The sequence below is a fragment of the Haliotis rufescens genome, unplaced genomic scaffold, assembly GCF_023055435.1.
Source record: "Haliotis rufescens isolate VD_foot unplaced genomic scaffold, xgHalRufe1.0.p SCAF_10, whole genome shotgun sequence".
NCBI lineage: Eukaryota > Metazoa > Mollusca > Gastropoda > Lepetellida > Haliotidae > Haliotis > Haliotis rufescens.
In genome coordinates, this window is record NW_025963780.1 from 44,465,282 (window position 1) to 44,487,495 (window position 22,214).

A 22,214-nucleotide genomic window follows, 5' to 3' on the forward strand; every position below is an offset into this window, starting at 1 on the left:
AATGTATTGATGTCAACTTCTGTATTATGAGGAACACAACGTTTCGGGGTACATACTTACTCCTTCATCAGGTGATGAAACGTTGTGTTCCTCAGAATAAAGAAGCTGACATCCATAAATTCTCTTCCTTATGTGTATCACTTCTAAATGCCTTTCAAAGACTTTACGGGGGGCACGGGGGGCCCAGTCGTCTAAGGCGCGAATAGTGAATAGTAATGGGTTCGAATCCCGGTTCGCCCTGATTATGTTTCTTGGTTTGTCAGCACCATACCCGTGCTCGTGGGTTTCACCGAAGTGGTAAACGTCTGAGGCCTACATCACTTCGGGCTTTCCTCCCACATTAAGCTGACACGCCGTGATATAGCTGGTATACTGTTAAAAACGCCGTAAAACCCAACTCACTCACTCATTCAAAGACTTTACGACACTAGTGTCAAATTGACAACTTTAATTCCACACTACGCCTTGAAAAATAATATTTCGAGTCAAAATTGGAAAACTTAACAAAAGAAAATTTTGGTGCGTCTAGTAGATGGCCAAGATTGTATGACAGTATCTCATCCGGTTATGGAAAGTCGCTTTCGTTTCAACTATCTATTCTATTGAAGCGAGAGATAGGCCGAATAGGTCAAATATTGAGAAGTAATACGCCAGATGATCGATATTTTGCAAGCAGTTATTTTGACGTGTGTGTTGAACTCCCCATAAGCCGAAAAATATTAGGACACGCCCACTAGCCGACTACTGTTTCCTGATTGGCTGATAATGGGGTGAGCGGGGCTTTGATTGGATTATTGCCCTGAACGATGTCGCTCATTTCTTACTGTGGTCTACAGTTGTTTGTATGTTACAGGGCAAGAAAAGTAAACAGAGAAACTTTCCAGATTATAATTCACAAGGGCATACTGAATCACAAATGCTGGACAAAAATAAAATTTGAAAATCTGAACTCACGTAAAAATAACGATAAAAAACGACACGCGAAATCGTCCCCAGAGCGAAAACTTCCGGAAGAAAGGGGAATCTCCTTGGTGGGGTTAAAACGGGTTCCTGGTGTTTGAAGCGCTGCGCAATTTCAACGAACGGGCCGGCGCCTAGTCTGGATTGGGGTTTATTGGGGATCTCGCTACTTGCCATTGCTATGGGTACAGAATCCCCCGAGCATGGTGAGACAACAGCGGATTAAGGGGGTCACCTCACATATGACACAACTAATTGGTGAATATCTCACAAGATACAAGGACACAACTAACTGGTGAGCTATATTCACATACACTGCACTGAGTGAAAACTCTCAACATATTTATGTCAGTGAGAGAGTGAACATCATCCTTTTGTACGATTTGGGATATAAAAGGAATTACAGACAGAGACAGCATTCCGGATCCACTGCGGCAAATACACAGGTTTATTTATGTATACAGTAAACTACAGTTATAACGAACTCAAAGGGACCACTAATTGTAGTTCGTAATAACCGTTGTTCGTTATAAGCATATGTACAACATAATTACAACAAATGGCCGGGACTAAAAACTTAGTTCGTTATATCAGTCAGTTCGTTATAAGCGTGTTCGTTATAAACGTAGTTTACTGTAGTTTATTCTAAGAGGGGCCAGCACTTGGTTTTTGCCCGAGACAAGTTCATGATTTAGACCGGACGTCATACTTCAATTCTTCGGAATGCCCGACCAACATTAACACCAAAGATGACTTTGTCACGAAGCATAATAATACGTCACTGGGCAATGGGTCGACGCCAACATCATCTCGAGGGGTGCCATCCAAATCTGTACAGATTCCTTGAGATTGTGCAGGTCAAGCAGGATAATACTGCGATCACAATCCAGTTCGTGTGATGCCACCCAAGAAGAGTGAGTGAGTGAGTATGGTTTTTCCAGCAATATCACGGCGGGGACACCAGAAATGGGCTTCACACATTGTACCCATGTCGGGAATCGAACCCGGGTCTTCGGCGTGACGATCGAACGCTTTAACCACTAGGCTACCCGGCCGCCCCACCCAAGAAGTGTTGTTTTACAGTTGGACTCTGAATTATGAAAATTGAAATGTGAAACAAAAATGTATCTAGTGAGAATTTTTGCGTTACAAATTGTTATCTCCGTGTTACAAGCATCCGCCGGTCCGGTTCAGGTTTGATTATCCCTTGACCAGCTGGCCAAAACAGAAGTCACCGTTTATTGTATCCAACAGGATGCTAATAATAAAAGGCTGGTTATGATTATTAATTGTTATTTTAATTATTCACAATATCCAGACCCAATGTGACGTTTCACACGTTCTATAATGTACAAAATGTTGTCATTTTTGTAGGATTGGCAGAAATATCAGAAATGTACTGGTGTTAAGAATCACATATCAGTCAATGAAATATTTGTCATGCACCGCTGCGCATCTGCGCCGGTATCTTTAGGGCACGTCCCCAAATATGTTTGTTTTGGAAGCCGATTACGGAGCGTGTGATTTCAGCGCTTTCACTTTGACATAAATATAAATACTTTCTAGGAGTGTCACGACCGCTTCCGTGGTCCAGTGGTAGAGCGTCCGCCCGGAGAGCCGGGAGGTCCGGGGTTCGATCCCCGGCCGCGTCATACCAAAAGACGTTAAAAGATGGTACTTCTTGTTACCCTGTCTGGCGCTCGTCATAAAGGGGCTTTAACAAGGACTGGTCGGCTAGTCAGTATACTGTGTCTGAGTGGGGTATTCATGTTTAACCGCGGCATGATATCTCAGTGGGCTAGCACTATAAATCGGCATCAGTCCTGACCAGTACAAGCAGCCACACACACACACACACACACACACACACGTGCGTGCACGTCGCTATACAAGTGCAATAATCTTGGAAGCGACGTTAAATCCCATTTCACCTCTCCTCACCTCTAGGAGTGTTAGGAAGTTTTCATCTCAGTTTTTACTCAATATAATTATATTGAACAAATGATATTCGAAAAAAAAAATCGCTATCATTTTTTTCAATTCACTTGCGCTTTAATGACCAAACAACCCCAGTCTATTGGTGTACACGGTACATGCACATCGACATGTACCTTATATATTGACATATTGACGCAAGTTCCTAAAGGGTCTCTCAAAACTTTTCCCTGTACTAGAGTTCAAACAATGTCTAGGATGACGGGTTAGCCTAGTGGATAAAGCGTTCGCTCGTCACGCTGAAGACCCGGGTTCGATTCCCGACATGGGTACAATGTGCGAAGCCCATTTCTAGTGTCCCCCGCCGTGATATTGCAGGAATATTGCTAAAAGTGGCGTAAATCCATACTCACTCACTCAAACAATGTCTATGTGATGACTTCATTCGATATGTCATGAAATTCAGGCACGCAGGCTGAAAAGGCTACTTTGGGTAATTACGCTCTTATATTACTAGGATTTTACAATTTTTATACGAATTTGTTCGCACAACTAAAATACATCTAAATGGAGAATCAATTCACGTATTTTAGGCAGATAGGCAGCTTGTCTGGAAGTCTGTAAAACCTACCTGAGTACATAAGTGGTCATGGTAGATTCTGTTGCTTCAAATAGCAAGGGCATGTTAAAAGTTCGCCAGGCGATTCCCTTTAAAAGTGCTACGAATTACAGTAGTGTACGTAACGGTATATCTGGCGCATGGTCGTGTTTATGTTGCAACTCAAGATAAAGTGAACATGCTATATGTATACATGTACGTCTGGAGATAGCCTCCATTCCATAGCCTAACCAAATACACACATGTCAGGCCAGCATACCGTTCAGATGGGTTCTGTTAACCCTTGTAATGTCAATAATCCTTTAACGTTCAGTTTCAGCGTTTAACCGTATCATAGTAACATAGATCAACGGCGTCATTCTCATAAATCACATATGTTATATAGAGTATATAATTAAGACATTAAATAAATATTTAGTGTTTGATAACATGCTAAATCTATTAGGGAACTCACATAAACCTTGTTTTATGAACTGAGTTCTGTTTTAATAACTTGTACATGTATATAATATTATGGAAGTTCATGCTTTTTGTGTGAGAGGAACAGATGCAACTTGGTGTTATTTCAGGACGACCAGAAGCCCGGATACCGCTGATGGGGAGGAGCATCTCGTGTCACAGCTTCAGCCTTGAATGCTAATGGATGCAGATAATGCGCTAACCCGCGAAGATCAGGGGTAGAATAGGTCTTCAGCATCCGGTGCTTGCAGTAAAATGCAACTGTGCTTGTCTTAAGTGGAAACTAAGGGGATCGGATGGTCAGGCTTGCTGACTTGGTTGATGCATGTCATCGATCCCAATTGCGTGGATCGATGCTCATGATGTCAATCACTGGATTGTCAGGTCTTTATTCGATTATTTAGACCGCCGTCATACAGCTGGAATATTGCTGATTGCGTCGTTAAACAACAAACAAACAGACAGACAAACAAACAAAGATAATCCGCTAGGCAATTTGCTAATTTGGGTCCCAAAATTTTGCGTCGTCTTATTTGTAACAGACAGACATATTTATTTCGTATATGTGGCCATGAGGCCAATAGTATAATGGCATTTTGTTGAAGGAAAGTTCTTGTAGAGCACCACTTATATATTGTATCTGAATAAATGTACACATTTGAGTTTAATTCATATTAAATGTATCATCCTTCTTTCACATATCTTATTAACAAAAAACTGCAAGTCTGAGAAGAATGTGGCAATTTTACTGTTCATTAACTGTACAATTTTGTGTGTGTGTTGGGTACGTGTAATACTAGTTAGACAGGTACTTGATTCTTCCATCTTCATATACTGGACACGTTAGTAACACATGGTACTCATCTTCTTGGTGATACTTGCAGTAGTGACACATCGATGTTAAAACATCATTATCTTTGGAGTGAGTAAGTATGGTTTTACGCCGCTTTTAGCATTATTTCAGCAATATCACGGCGGGGGACACCAGAAATGGGCTTCACACATTGTACCCATGTCGGGAATCGAACCCGGGTCTTCGACGAGACGACCGAACGCTTTAACCACTAGGCTACCCGACCACCCCCATAATCTTTGGAATGTGTGTATACCCTTATATCGAGGGTATGAACTACACACCTGAACTTCATCTGCGTAAACATAAAGATCGAATAGTTGTTAAATACATTTCTTGTATTATGCCCACCTTAAACATCGAATAGGCATGTAACGATTCTGGAAATGTCGAGGCCTGTTGCTACAGGTATAGTTGTGTAGGAGGTCGGTGGTGACCTGCAGTCGGTTGTTCGCAGATCTTGGGTGCAACAGGAGCGAGATGTAGTGAGATTGTACATCACAGAGCTTTCTAACACAAGGTGTGGGTGAGTTATTTAGTCTACACTGTCACCAAAGGACGGGGCAACGAAACGTGTTCAGTGTCACTGGTCTGCTATATACACGCGAGTACGCTGTGTCTGCCCATGTGTAAGACGTGTCATCCCCTGGTCTGCTATATACACGCGAGTACGCTGTGTCTACCCATGTGTAAGACGTGTCATCCCCTGGTCTGCTATATACACGAGAGTACGCTGTGTCTACCCATGTGTAAGACGTGTCATCCCCTGGTCTGCTATATACACCCGAGTACGCTATGTCTACCAATGTGTAAGAAGTGTCATCCCCTGGTCTGCTATATACACCCAAGTACGCTATGTCTACCCATGTGTAAGGCATGTCATTCCCTGGTCTGCTATATACACCCGAGTACGCTATGTCTACCCATGTGTAAGACGTGTCATCCCCTTGTCTGCTATATACACCCGAGTACGCTATGTCTACCCATGTGTAAGACGTGTCATCCCCTGGTCAGCTATATACACCCGAGTACGCTACGTTCACCAATGTGTAAGAAGTGTCATCCCCTGGTCTGCTATATACACCCGAGTACGCTATGTCTACCCATGTGTAAGGCGTGTCATCCCCTGGTCTGCTACATACACCCGAGTACGCTATGTCTACCCATGTGTAAGACGTGTCATCCCCTGGTCTGCTATATACACCCGAGTACGCTATGTCTACCCATGTGTAAGAAGTGTCATCCCCTGGTCTTCTATATACACCCGAGTACGCTATGTCTACCAATGTGTAAGAAGTGTCATCCCCTGGTCTTCTATATACACCCGAGTACGCTATGTCTACCCATGTGTAAGAAGTGTCATCCCCTGGTCTTCTATATACACCCGAGTACGCTATGTCTACCCTGTTGACAATGTAAGTAGTAACCAGGACGATAGATTAGATTCTTGATATTTATGTGATATACTCAATATACATGTTAATGCGTAATAAATTTAATATGCATGTTAATGTGTAATATATTCAATATGCATGTCGACTAAAGAAGATCGTGGGAAAGGCACATCCCAACATTTTCGAGATGATTACCTTCCTTTCCAAAGAGCAGAAGTCATCAGAAATTCACAGAATGCAGGACAGAAAAGACGTCCCTAGAAGAAGAAATACTCAGAAGTCGACCGCAAGATCGCCAATTTGAAGATGAGGTTGGGGAGGCAAGAAATCGACATCATCCACTATGCCGATGTTGTATCAGCCATTCTAATCAAGTTAAAAAATGTTATAATTCATGTAAATCATGTTCTGTTCGTTGTACCAAGTTGAAATGTATCAACTGTTGCCTGATCATGTCGCTGGTTTTGATACAATATAATGTGTGGAATAAACGACACAAAAATGTATCATAAATCTGTTTCTACTGTTAGAATGTGAACACCATCAAAAAACACCATTCACTGCGTGCTTGTAACAACCTCGTGGGTTAACATAACACGCACATATGATCAAAGAAAAACCGCTGGTCGGCGTAACGCGAATAATTTTTTTCTGAACGTAACGGCGTAACGCGAATGAACCATCCCAATACTAGCTAAGTGGTTAAGATTAACCTTAGCTAAGGTTGTTTGTTAATGGGCCTTGACTGTCTACAGATAGCTCATGTACAATCATCCCAAGAATAGCTCATATGATACACTCCCTCCCCTCCCCCCCCCCCCCCCCCCCCCCCCATATGGGCCAGCAACGCTTTCGCTACTCTGCACCATCAATAGCTCCAGACTCCAACGTCTACCCACTTCCTTCATGTTAGAGGGGGCACGAGTGACCCTGGTGTCTAGTTACACACAACCAAATATTTTCCGATAGACTTCTACAGTAACGTTATATTTTTTTTTAAATAACAAAGCATTCAACAGCTATTACCCGTATGTGTGTGCACAGTTTGGCCTTAGAGCAGAAACTAATGACTGGCTGAGCCAGCTCCTTTTCCGATCACAGGAAGCTGAACACGCCACCCCCAGTTCCGCACCAAATGTCACTTCCGTGAAAATATCTGTGGTCACATTCAGCATTAGTCATCATGTTGAAAAAGACAGTACTAAGTATAGAAAAAACATGGTCAGTTTTAATTATTGGATGGATGTACATTTCAAAAACATAAAAATCTTTCACAAAATCATCCAAACACATCTGCCAGATGATTCAGTCTGCATTGAAAACTGCTTGTTGAACGACAGATCCTGTTTTGGTGTAGTAGAACCTCTAACGCGTCGCGTGTCGCTGTGCAGAGTTGCGTCCCTTGGGCACGCCAGAAACCCACGATCGTGGGTTCGAATCCCGGTTCGCCCCGATTATGTTGCAAGGTTGCAAGACCTGCATCACTTCGGGCTTTACCCCACATAAGCTGTCACGCCGTGATAACTGGATTTCTACACAGCGAATCGCCTTAGACGACTGGGCCACCCGTGCCCTCTTCAGTGCATTACGTTTTCTGATAGAAACCATTTTTTTATGTTTGACACAAATATTCAAATATCCCTAGTGTAGACAACACGTATCATTTTGGTTAATGAATATTTATTGTAACAAAAGTACAGTCTCTCAAAATTGTCTAATACCAATGAATATCATTGTTCGTGTGTCCTGAAAAGTCACAAATAGGAACGAATTATTGTCTATCTCAGATCGAAACTGTTTCCAGTTTCTATACAAAAAGCGTTAATCCACGACATGCCTTTTTATGTTCGTGTTAGGTAACAATGTACTAACTCGTACTATCTCTGGGGGTGCTTGGTTAGAATGGGTCCCCGCCACTTGTGAGTATTTAGCAGTGAAGCCTTGGTTTCCCTGTATCAACGGGTTCTGGAACAGATTACAAGGCTTACTGGGCTCAGTGCATGGCGGGCATCAGGGAACAGGCATCAGGGAACAGAACATGCATGTGGACATGTGGCAGGATGGGGATACAAAGCAGACCCCGCGTGGTTATAAAACGTCTGTAGATTCGGTCCTGTTATCTCTGCTGAGTTTCAGATCTTTAACACACTCTTCTGGGTCGGAGGAGCCTTCTGTGTGATCGTCTCTTTCCGGTAAAATGACGTCATTCACTTTTTCAATGACGTCAGTTGAGCATGTCGTGACGTCATCTACGCACACAGGTGATATTTCTGCCCCGCTTCCACATTGTCTAATACCCGAGGGAGTGTCTGGATGGTTGTGGTCATTGCCTACCCCGTTCACAACCCCCGAGGCAGGACACGATCTCCCCCCAGCACAACTGTTGTCATTAATCATATCACATTGTTTGAAGGAAGCACTGATGTCGTCTACATGCACGTTATGCAGAACATCCGGTCGGTTATCTCCCTTTGTGTCGGGTGATTTGGAAGTCACGTGGCTGTTTATGAGGTGTTTAGTGCCTGGTAGGTTCTTTGGATAGTTAATATCAGTAGATGAAGCATTCGGGGCGTGGTCCGTCACGTGATCAGAAGTAAAAACGTCATCAATCTCGTCTATTTCTGAATCAAGATGGTCGTCAGTGCGTGAGGAAGCAGAAAACAGACCTCGCTCTGAAAAATGGAGACATTGACTATAATATTAAAGATGACATTTTGGCGATCACAACCAACACATACTGACTACACTAATTACCAGATCCTGACTTTTAAGACCTAACAGTTAACGCCCCTGCCTCGTGAAGATGGCAATATCACGGGTTGGGGGATACCAGAAATGGGCTTCACACATTGTACCCGGGTCTACGGCCTGACGAGTGAACGCTTTAACCACAAAGCTACCCCACCTCACCTACGCGTACATGAACGTATACGATGTTACTGGCTTACTAGACTGCACGTACCAATGTTTTGCTCGGATATACTGGACCCCAGGCTCTCGTCGTCTGCTCCCACCCCCGGTTCCCGCGGAAACATCAGCAGGATCTTCTGTCGTCTGCTCTCGTGGATCTCCTCTGAGATCCCTTCCAGGTGGCGCAGTGAGTCCGAGTACTTGACCTTGGAAGAACGTATTGCGTTCTGAAGGTCATCTATATTCTGCTTCTGTTGCTGAGAGAGATAATATGACAATTAGATAGTGGCGTAACTTCCGGTTAATGAACTCGATTAAAAGTCGACATCTCGCTCGTCTCGATTTCACTCAGAATCCGCTAAAAGAATTTTGTAATGATTTATATTGTTAGTGATAACGAGATGGTACAACTCTACGAACATATATCCTTTTAAGCCCGTGTTAATGCACGTACGTACGAATCTTTTTCAAAGTGTAAGAATATCCATTATAACTACTCGGAAGATGAGTTACCCTTAATAAGTTGCCATAATTTCAGAAATCACATTCACAAGCCATGAGCATTGTCCAAAAATAAGTCACTCGTGTGAAGAAACGTTTCACATGTCAGAGCGGTGTTCCCAAAAGCTATCTTAGCATCGACACTGTCAGACCCACCAATGAAAACAACAGAGAGCAACCAAACTATGGAATATGTACACACTTTTAATAGAAACAGCAAATCAAATTACAAACATGACACAATCCCCATAAACTGTGCATCGTCATGAGTAAAACACGCCACATTTCCACTGGAACCAAACACATTCAATCACGCAGACCGCAACAGACCGAGTGCGCATGCATTCCGTGCGCATGCATTCGGCTTGTGGCGGTCTCCATTGAAAATGCGGCAGGTTTTAATCTTCATGGTGATTTTAATGACTTTCATTGGTAGACCTGACTGTCGCACGATAATTGTGGCACACCTGAGAAGTGATCGCAGTATGTTACCGATATTACCAGTACAGGTTTCCCCTATCTGCTATGTTATGTCATCTTGGAGATTGTATAAATATTCTTTCTTCCATGATTTGTAATTCTTATCAAAGTTACATACAGTATGTTCGTTATCACTTTATTATCATATTTAAATATTTTGTATCTGTGTATTGATACATTGATGTATTGTACGGATACGTGTGATGTATTGTACAGATACGTGTGATGTATGGTACAGATACGTGTGATGCATTGTGCGGATACGTGTGATGTATTGTTCGGATACGTGCGATGTATTGTACAGATACGCGTGATGTATTGTACAGATACGTGTGATGTATTGTACGGATTCGTGTGATGTATTGTACGGATACGTACAGTACTACATGGTGTAAGTAAGTGCTATTTACTTAATGAAAGTGATATCTCTATTTTATAAATTAAAAAAGTAACTATAACAGATTGTGTATAGTTATTAGATTCTATGTTTTATTTGCCTATGTTGTACTTTCATTGTTTCAGGCCGAAGTAAGTACGTACGTACATGCGTACCTACTATATTTAAATATACGTCATCAGCCTCACCCCCCATCTGTTTGTGATTATTTGGACCAGTAGATCGCCTACTCTACTGTGGACAACACAAGCACGCTGCTTAAGCCTGGTTTGATGGGTGCCGTTACCGCGAATATATTTACCTGCAGCTTCAGTTCAAGTTGAGCCTTGAGTTCAAAGTATGGTCTGCAAAGAAAAAAGGAGGTTATAAAAATGTTACGCCATAGAAATATATTTCTTCTTTCTCACACACTTCTCTGTACCGTAACTACAATATACAAAACGGTACTTGGGTGGGGGGGTGTCGTGAGGTGTGTTACGTCACTTTCAGCAATACTCCAGCAATATCACGGCGGGGAACAACACAAATGGGCTTTACACATTCTACCCTTGTGGGGACTCAAACCGTGTGCGAACGAGCGAACCACTAGGCTGTGAGGTGAGGTGACCCCCCCCCCCCCCCCCCCCCCAGCCCCCTCCCACCTCCATCAAATTGACAGGTCTTCAAGTTTATCAATTCTATTCTATATTAAAAACAAATGGGTTCATATTGTAATTTCAACGATTATTTTCCTTACTGCCGCCTACAGTACTTGGATACCTGATGCCTGTTCAGCCCCCTCTGGTAAGGTGAATAACCTTAGTTGAGACTCGTTGTCACAACAGCAGTTCCAGATTATTTTCAGCTTGCTGTAATTTTCGGCTTCATATAGTTTGTGGAAATAGCTCTAGACTATGTTACAGGTGCAGAACAAATTTTTATTCAATCATGGCTTAGTCAAAACACTTTACGGAGCTCATAAATCATGGGGAGCAGGGGAGACAACTGGCCCTATATTAGTCAACCCGACATGCCTATTCTATGTCTGACGCCAAGATACTCAGCCGTGCTCAAGTACATGCGTACTAATCTGTGTGGAAAAAGATACAGCGATCATTAAAAAAGATTACTCAGCAAATTGATTAAATTGATAGCATGTACCAGAGATATATGAATGTGGACGATGGTATAGTCTAGTGGTTAAAACGTTGGCTCGTCTTTCCCACAAGCTCAATATAGGGTGATCATACTGTAATAGTGTTGAACGCGGTGTAAAACAATACTCACTCTCTAAGACTGATTAAATAGGGCCTGCAAGCAGTGATGACACGTGTGAAATACGTCACAAACACGTCTGAGCGCGCATGCGCATATAACAACGTATCTACGGACCACACCGGAAATAGCCTTTAAAAAAAACATTGTACGTCTCGAAGCAGTTTCCGAAATAATTCTATCTACGAAAAAACTCCCAGCTCCTGCTCTGAGTATTATATGATCTGTCCTTTGGTTCACATCATCAGCACCAACCGCAGCATCATCTACCTCCACGACAACCTACCTGGCCTTCAGGATGGATTTCTTGAACTTCTTCTCCAGATACGTCAGCTTCGTCTCCAGTTCGGCGAAGATGTTGGAGCGTCGGAGATGTTCCTGTTCACTCCGTGTCTTCTCCCGCTCCGCGTCCATCACCTGGACAAAGGACATGGCAACACTGTAACTGTCCCTATAGCTGGGAGAGGACATGGCAACACTGTAACTGTCCCTATAGCTGAGAGAGGACATGGCAACACTGTAACTGTCCCTATAGCTGAGAGAGGACATGGCAACACTGTAACTGTCCCTATAGCTGAGAGAGGACATGGCAACACTGTAACTGTCCCTATAGCTGGGGGAGAACGTGGCAACACTGTAACTGTCCCTATAGCTGGGGGAGAACATGGCAACACTGTAACTGTCCCTGGGAGAGAACGTGGCAATATAATTTGACTAGTGTGGAACCCCATGTTATTACCTACCCTTATCGTGGCATGGTTGAGCATTTCCTGCCAAGCACTAGACAACATAGCCGCTGATTGGTCATCCATTAACTTCTGTTCAGCCAATGCGATCGTTTCTTTCGCTGCTCTATAAATTCCATTGGCTGTCTGGTACTGACGAGCGGCACGCAGGGCCTCACTTTGAGCCTGAAATGGAACAGAGAACGTTGATTTTCAGTTAACATCTACAGGGAATTTAATAATTCTTTTCCATGACTCCGTAATGGTTTTCACAAAAAGTTTCAACTGATGATTTCACGGAATTAAATGAGATGAACGTGTCTTTGTTTTCACAATGCAAAGCGTGTGGCAGACAACATTGTGTTCTAGTCAAACAGTTGAGCACTTGCAAACCAAACTACCTACGTGATAATGTGCTTGGAACCAGTAACACAAAATCATTGTTCTGAAATATACGTTTTAAGTGAATCTCTCGTTTCTTATCCGATCGTATGTATGTGAGAGCCTTTGCGTATGTGCGTGTGTACGTATGTGTGTTCAATAACGTTGGCCGGTCACGTTGATGAATTATATTTGACAAAACTCCCTTATTCAAGCATGTGAGGCATCAGTATTAGCTCTGGTGTAATTCGTTACGACTGCATTTAAAGTGGGTTAACGATACGTTATTAAAATGCTTTTTCAAAAGGGCAGATAAAAAGGACCGAGCTGTACATTTTCATATTTTTATGAAGCATTCGCCAATGCCACTATTTACAGAGCATGCACGGTGCATTCCCTCTCCCACATCTGCCAGTCATCGAAACATCAAACACGGGGTTAGGTGGGCTTGCCGTAACGCAGGCAATAATATTTGCCAAAACTATTTACTTTGATGACAACAAACGAAATTATGGTAAGCGTTGTATGGAAACACAGTCCAAGTGGTAGTTGCAGTTGACATATCGTTTTTCTTGTCCAGCTTGCAGATGTGCTTATATATGGATGCCATAGCTACATGTGGTGTAGTCAGCAATATTACAGTTATATCACATTGGGTTGTAGTCAGCAATATTACAGTTATATCACATTGGGTTGTAGTCAGCAATATTACAGTTATATCACATTGGGTTGTAGTCAGCAATATGACAGTTATATCGCGGTGGGTTGTAGTCAGCAATATTACAGTTATATCACATTGGGTTGTAGTCAGCAATATTACAGTTATATCGCGGTGGGTTGTAGTCAGCAATATTACAGTTATATCACATTGGGTTGTAGTCAGCAATATTACAGTTATATCGCGGTTGGTTGTAATCAGCAATATTACAGTTATATTACATTGGGTTGTAGTCAGCAATATTACAGCTATATCACGGTGGGTTTTAGTCAGAAACATTACAGTCATATCGCGGTGGGTTGTAGTCAGCAATATTACAGCTATATCACATTGGGTTGTAGTCAGTCAGCAATATAACGGTTATATCACATCGGGTTTTTGTCAGCAATATTACAGCTATATCACGGTGGGGTTTTGTCAGCAATCTTACAGTTATATCAGTGGGTTGTTGTCAGCAATATTACAGTCATATCGCTTTTGGTTGTAGTCAGCAATATTACAGTTATATCACATTGGGTTGTTGTCAGCAATATTACAGCTATATCACGATGGGTTGTAGTCAGCAATATTACAGTCATATCACATTGGGTTGTTGTCAGCAATATTACAGCTATATCACGATGGGTTGTAGTCAGCAATATTACAGTCATATCGCGGTGGGTTGTAGTCAGCAATATTACAGTTATATCCCGTCGGGTTGTAATCAGCAATATTACAGTCATATCGCGGTGGGTTGTAGTCAGCAATATTACAGTTATATCACGGTGGGTTTTAGTCAGCAATATTATAGCTATATCACGGTGGGTTTTAGTCAGCAATATTACAGCTATATCGCGGCGGGTTGTAGTCAGCAATATTACAGTTATATCAGGGTAGGTTGTAGTCAGCAATATAACAGTTATATTACAGTAGGTTGTAGTCAGCATTATTACAGTTATATCACAGTAGGTTGTAGTCAGCAATATTACAGTTATATCACAGTAGGTTGTAGTCAGCATTATTACAGTTATATCGCGGTAGGTTGTAGTCAGCAATATTACAGTTATATTACAGTAGGTTGTAGTCAGCATTATTACAGTTATATCACAGTAGGTTGTAGTCAGCAATATTACAGCTATATCACGGTGGGTTGTAATCAGCAATATTACAGTCATATCGCGGTGGGTTGTAGTCAGCAATATTACAGTTATATCACGGTGGGTTTTAGTCAGCAATATTATAGCTATATCACGGTGGGTTTTAGTCAGCAATATTACAGCTATATCGAGGCGGGTTGTAGTCAGCAATATTACAGTTATATCACGGTAGGTTGTAGTCAGCAATATTACAGTTATATCACAGTAGGTTGTAGTCAGCAATATAACAGTTATATCACGGTGGGTTGTAGTCAGCAATATTACAGTCATATCGCGGTGGGTTGTAATCAGCAATATTACAGTCATATCGCGGTGGGTTGTAGTCAGCAATATTACAGTCATATCACGGTGGGTTTTAGTCAGCAATATTATAGCTATATCACGGTGGGTTTTAGTCAGCAATATTACAGCTATATCGCGGCGGGTTGTAGTCAGCAATATTACAGTTATATCACGGTAGGTTGTAGTCAGCAATATTACAGTTATATCACGGTTGGTTGTAGTCAGCAATATTACAGTTATATCACGGTAGGTTGTAGTCAGCAATATTACAGTTATATCACGGTAGGTTGTAGTCAGCAATATTACAGTTATATCGCGGTGGGTTGTAGTCAGCAATATTACAGCTATATCGCGGCGGGTTGTAGTCAGCAATATTACAGTTATATCACGGTAGGTTGTAGTCAGCAATATTACAGTTATATCACAGTAGGTTGTAGTCAGCAATATAACAGTTATATCACGGTGGGTTGTAGTCAGCAATATTACAGTCATATCGCGGTGGGTTGTAATCAGCAATATTACAGTCATATCGCGGTGGGTTGTAGTCAGCAATATTACAGTCATATCACGGTGGGTTTTAGTCAGCAATATTATAGCTATATCACGGTGGGTTTTAGTCAGCAATATTACAGCTATATCGAGGCGGGTTGTAGTCAGCAATATTACAGTTATATCACGGTAGGTTGTAGTCAGCAATATTACAGTTATATCACAGTAGGTTGTAGTCAGCAATATTACAGTCATATCGCGGTGGGTTGTAGTCAGCAATATTACAGTCATATCACGGTGGGTTTTAGTCAGCAATATTATAGCTATATCACGGTGGGTTTTAGTCAGCAATATTACAGCTATATCGCGGCGGGTTGTAGTCAGCAATATTACAGTTATATCACGGTAGGTTGTAGTCAGCAATATTACAGTTATATCACGGTTGGTTGTAGTCAGCAATATTACAGTTATATCACGGTAGGTTGTAGTCAGCAATATTACAGTTATATCACGGTAGGTTGTAGTCAGCAATATTACAGTTATATCGCGGTGGGTTGTAGTCAGCAATATTACAGCTATATCGCGGCGGGTTGTAGTCAGCAATATTACAGTTATATCACGGTAGGTTGTAGTCAGCAATATTACAGTTATATCACAGTAGGTTGTAGTCAGCAATATAACAGTTATATCACGGTGGGTTGTAGTCAGCAATATTACAGTCATATCGCGGTGGGTTGTAATCAGCAATATTACAGTCATATCGCGGTGGGTTGTAGTCAGCAATATTACAGTCATATCACGGTGGGTTTTAGTCAGCAATATTATAGCTATATCACGGTGGGTTTTAGTCAGCAATATTACAGCTATATCGAGGCGGGTTGTAGTCAGCAATATTACAGTTATATCACGGTAGGTTGTAGTCAGCAATATTACAGTTATATCACAGTAGGTTGTAGTCAGCAATATTACAGTTATATCACGGTGGGTTGTAGTCAGCAATATTACAGTCATATCGCTGTGGGTTGTAATCAGCAATATTACAGTCATATCGCGGTGGGTTGTAGTCAGCAATATTACAGTCATATCACGGTGGGTTTTAGTCAGCAATATTATAGCTATATCACGGTGGGTTTTAGTCAGCAATATTACAGCTATATCGCGGCGGGTTGTAGTCAGCAATATTACAGTTATATCACGGTAGGTTGTAGTCAGCAATATTACAGTTATATCACGGTAGGTTGTAGTCAGCAATATTACAGTTATATCACGGTAGGTTGTAGTCAGCAATATTACAGTTATATCACGGTAGGTTGTAGTCAGCAATATTACAGTTATATCGCGGTGGGTTATAGTCAGCAATATTACAGTTATATCACGGTAGGTTGTAGTCAGCAATATTACAGTTATATCACGGTGGGTTTTAGTCAGCAATATTACAGTTATATCACGGTAGGTTGTAGTCAGCAATATTACAGTTATATCACGGTAGGTTGTAGTCAGCAATATTACAGTTATATCACGGTAGGTTGTAGTCAGCAATATTACAGTTATATCACGGTGGGTCTGTCAGGGGTCAAACCCGGAACTTCTGCTTTACTGGCTGCCCCATGAACCACTTGGCTTCCTCACCCCCGAACTACTGTGTAGAAGGGTAGACCTACTCTGTTGTGTCTGCAGAAATTGCTTCCTTATGTGCGATATTTACTTATGGGGTGTTGGGGATGGGAGGAATGCCAACACGCCTCAACTTGTTATTGGGGTAGGTTTATGTGTGTTTCGGACACGAAAGACATGACGCATCATGGAGGATTATATAATTATAAAAACACAGCGCAATATTTATCTTAGAAACCCACGCCAGCTGTTCAACACTGCCGCTCCGCGGTTTCCGGAAACCAGACATTGTGATAAATATGCAAACATTATTGACAGAAAGTTGTTTGTTTGCTTGTTTGTTGTTTGACGCCGCACTCAGTAATAGTCCAGGTACAATGTATGCGACGGCGGTCTGTAAATAATCGAGTCTGGACCAGACAATCCAGTGACTGATATCGTGGGCATCGATCTACCCAATTGGAATACGAGTGAGTGAGTTGGGTTTAACGCCGCTTTTAACAGTATTACAGTTATATCGCGGCGTGTCAGCTTAATGTGGGAGAAAAGCCCGAAGTGATGCAGGTCTCAGACGTCAACTACTTCGGTGAAACCCACGAGCATGGGTATGGTGCTGACAAACCTAGAAACATAATCGGGGCGACCGGGTTTCGAACCCACACTCATAGGCTTCTGGCGTGCCCAAGGGACGCAACTCTGCACAGCGAATAGGCGACTGGGCCACCCGTGCCCCAAATTGGAATACGATGACGTGCATCAACCAAGCCAGCGAATCTGACCACCTGATCCCGTTAGTCGCCTCTTACGACAAGCACAGTGTAACCCCATTAATCCGGACAGTACATGTATCCGCGTATTGGTCCGGACTGACAAATGTCTGGATTAACGTGCCAAGGGAAAATGTCCACTTGTACTTGTGCTGACGCTGGCGGCGGGGTAGCTAAGTGGTTGAAGTGTTCGTTCGTCAAGCCGAATGCCTGAGATCGTTCCCTACATGGGTACAATGTGTGAATCCCATTTTTGATGTCCTCCACCGTGCTATGACTGGGATATTGCTAAAAGCGGCGAAAAACCAAACTCACTCACTCACCCAAACAGTAAGGATTTGCAAGCGCGGATAGTTTTCTTGTGTAATACCTTAAGAGCACATCCCACCACCGCCCCAACACTCTGCATCCGCATATGATTTAATGCCTGGGGTTTGAAGTTTTAATGCAATAAAATTGATCAATGTATACCACTGATGACTGTTATCACATATCCCAAAGTTAAATCCAACTGAGCGGCCACGTCCTGTTTGTGTAACACTGCTCCCAGTAGCTGCACATTGTTTCGCGAGATAGCACTGGGCGTGTCACAATTAATGGCCTTTGGAACATACTGAGTACATATGCCAGCCTTGTCCCAGATTGGTCGGGCGCATCAGTCAGTGGCATAACATCTCAGGGTGGTTACAAAAACACTCCGCCCGTTCTCTCACACAGACATTCCCGCAGTTGCTGAATGTGGTAAAAATTTCAGACACAGGTCACGCCAACCTCGCGACGAGTGTCTGCACGTAAGGTGTAGTCCGTCTCACAGTCCCTGAACCATTTTATTTTCTCTAACCCCTAGCCCTTTCTGGCATTCAAAAGCCTTAGATGAAGCAAGTCTAGATTTTCCTCAGAAATCCCCCATCTCACTGGGGCTCCTTTACAATATAAATAGATTTTTTTGTTTCTGTCAAACTTATATATTTTCATGTGAGAACATCACACCTTTCATTTGGAGATGGACGCTGGAGAGGCCGGGATCTATGACTGATCTACAGGTTCTACTACACCAAAACAGAATCAGTCGTTCGACAAGCAGTTTTCGTAGAACGTGCAGATTGACTCTGGCAGCTGTGGTTGGATAAATCTGTGCAAGATATTTCTGTCTTATAAATGTACAACATCCAGTAATTTAAACTTACCACGTTTTCTGTGCTGTCTTTTTTTAACCATGATGACTGAATGTGACCACGGATATTTTCAAGCAAGTGACATTTGGTGCGGAACTGGGGGTGGTATGTTAAGCATCCTGTTCTCGGAAAAGGAGCTCTCAAAGCTTGTCAATTTTTTTGTTTTTATTGCTGCTAAGAGGCCAGACTGCACACGTGTACATGTAATAGCTGTTGAATGCTTAGTTATTTTCAAACGAATATAACGTTGGTATAGAAGGCAATAATGGGAAACCCTTTGGCTGTCTGTGACCTGCAGCAGTGTGGGAGTTGAAGTAAGGGAGATAACTCGATCCCTATTGCAATTGGTGATCCTGACAACGGGCGATACAATCCTGAAACTGGTTTCAAACTCCAGTTCAGAAAGCGACAATGCAATATTATAAAGATTGTATGAAACCGGATTAGGTTTCAGAATTGACTTCCCACGTCGACAATCTACGCCAACGGTGCAGAAGTGCTGTAAGGAGCTCACGTCAAGGGGCGGAGTGATTGACTATTGTTTGAAGTTAAATTATTTTTGTCACCGGTGAGTCCAATATTGTTGTACTTACTGCAACTGTGTGATTTCTCTCTTGTCTACAGCATGGTAGTGGCGGTTATAGTCACTTTAACTCAAGTTCAGGGTATCGCGTTGTCATGGTGAGTTATAAATAATGATAAATGCCAGCGGTTTACCAGCACATGGTACGACCATAGACTAACATCTAGTCTCACAAATAAATAAAATAACAAATATAAAACAAATTGAGCCCAGAACAATTATTTTTAGACTTGAGTTGTATTACATTTTTAATTTATTCTCAAGGGTCTTGGAGACAGACTCGGGTCGAAAGTGAGTTTAGTTCAAAGCGGCATTGAACCGTATGTCAGGACAGACCACAGTGTGATTGTTGACGGTCAGGTTCGCTGACTTCGTTGATGCATGTCATGGTATCCCAATTGCGTGGATCGATGCTCGTGGTTAGTTACAGATCGCCGTCATATGGCTGGAATATGCTGAATGCGGCGTTAAACAACAAACAAACAAGGTATAATTTGATATAGGCAGTGATTGTCCTCCACGAGAAGTAAGCTACAACCGGAAGTGGTTGGTGATTCTGACCTCAATAGCGGCTTCCTTCAACTGGTAGTAGATGCGCGCCCTCTGGATGAAGTTCTTCAGACCGCGACCCATGGACTCCATCTTGTGAGAAGCATCGGAAAACGTCAGTCGATACTTGGCTCTCGCCTCCTGAGATGAAAAGTATATAGAAAAAAATATTTATTTCCCCGGGGTAATAGTTTGCAAAATCAATCTATGAATGATGTATATCTTCCTCTCTGAATGTCCGAACTATGATCACAAAGTCGTTATTGTATGTGGCCTTAATTGGATCGCGTTTGAGTCGGGGCCATGGTTGAATGCGTGTCATCGTACCCGAGGGTGTTGCTCATAATATCAACCACTAGTTTAGCGAGTCCAGACTCAATATTACAGGCCGTCGTCATACAGCTGGAATATTGCTGACAGGGTCGTAAAAACACCAAAGAAAATACACACAAAACATGACATTGTCAGAATACTCGCTGTCAAACCAATTATAAGCTCAAAAGGTGTGTCTGTTTTACTTAAACCACTAACCTGTGCTTGCCGTTAGAGGTGACTGTTTGTCGTAAGAGGCGACTAACGGGATCGAGTAGTCAGGCTCGCTGACTTGGTTGATGCATGTCATTTTACCCTAATCACGTTGAACGACATCAGTCACTGGATTGTCTGGTCCAGACTCCATTATTTACAGACCGCCGTCATATAGCTGGAATATTGCTGAGTGCGGCGTCAAACAACAAACAAACAAAACATTAACCACTACTCTGAAATGAGTTTTCAACTGAGGAGTGGAATACCTAACGCACCATCCCGTATTGTTCCTTAACAACCGCCACCCCATAACTACCCCATTGCCACCCAATAACCACCCCATTACCACCCCATTACCACCCCATCGCCACCCCTGCCACTCACGTCGATCTCGTTCTCCAGCCGGTTGATGTCATTGCTGGCACTGTTCAGCATGTCTAGTTCCTCCTGCAACAACAAAACAACATTACACAAGACCCGGATAAAACAACATCTATAAACGCAGCATCTTAAAAAATATTACACAAGACAGTGGCAAAGCAACATCTGTAAACACAGCATCCAAAAAACATTACATAACACACTGACAAAACAACATCAATGAACGCAGCATCCTAAAAAACATAACACAAGACATGATAAAACAACATATATAAACGCATCATCTTCAAAAATATTACACAAGACACAGATAAAACAAAATCTAAAAACGCAGCATCCTAAAGAAACATTACGCAAGACACTGACAAAACAACATCTGTAAACGCAGCATACTGAAAACACCCATTACACAACATTCTGATAATACAGCATCCAGAAATATTGCAAACTAAAATGTAAGCAATCGTTCTCACTTCATCTTACATAAAACGTCAAGGATAAAGTTGAACAGACAAATGAGCACGACAGGGAACACATCCTGTTGTAGCCGTGGCATTGAATTTTATGTCCGTTTCAATTGCTGTATATTATTCCGCACGAGTGGCTTCCCTTTGGCTGGCAAATGTTGGGTTCAGGTTTGTGAGTTAGAATATTTCCGTTCAGCTATGTAGGTCCACTTAGTCGCCTCTTACAACAAGCAGAGGTCACTATTCACCTCTCACCTATTTCGCCCGGAATCATCACAGGGTCATGATGAAACCGACTGGGGTTGGCGGTGGGGCAATCTGACATTTAAAACGTCGGGGTTGGAGTGGAATGAACACATTCATCACTGATTGAAATTTCAAACTAGGGAGAAACGTGGACCTTGGGGGTTCGGGTCATGGCATGCCCAGATATATGCAAGCTCTAACTATAAATGGGCATATTTAGCAGATTCCTAAAATTCAAAAAGTTAGTTTCATGAAACTGTGGGAGAAAAGACCAAAGTAATGCAGTGGTAAACTTTTACCATTTCTGAAACCCACGAGCACTGGATTCGAAAATAGACATATATACAGTCAAGTCAGTATGTTATTGGCACACCCGAGATATGAAGCTCATAATATCAACCACTAGTTTAG

General features: G+C 42.3%; 1 protein-coding gene across 2 annotated transcripts in view; it reads right to left on the reverse strand.

The window, feature by feature from the left end:
- Positions 1-7,883: 7,883 nt before the first annotated feature.
- The window catches only part of LOC124121813 (SH3 domain-binding protein 5-like), a 39,096-nt gene continuing 24,765 nt past the window's right edge, over positions 7,884-22,214 (reverse strand). For both annotated transcript variants that reach the window (XM_046484889.2, XM_046484890.2), the window contains exons 2-8: positions 21,094-21,156; positions 20,194-20,322; positions 12,506-12,673; positions 12,049-12,179; positions 10,810-10,852; positions 9,183-9,387; positions 7,884-8,892 (exon numbers count right to left, since the gene is read on the reverse strand). In XM_046484889.2, the coding sequence (XP_046340845.2) occupies positions 8,309-8,892; positions 9,183-9,387; positions 10,810-10,852; positions 12,049-12,179; positions 12,506-12,673; positions 20,194-20,322; positions 21,094-21,156 (1,323 nt within the window). In that variant the 3' untranslated portion in view covers positions 7,884-8,308. The remainder of the gene's footprint in view (positions 8,893-9,182; positions 9,388-10,809; positions 10,853-12,048; positions 12,180-12,505; positions 12,674-20,193; positions 20,323-21,093; positions 21,157-22,214) is intronic.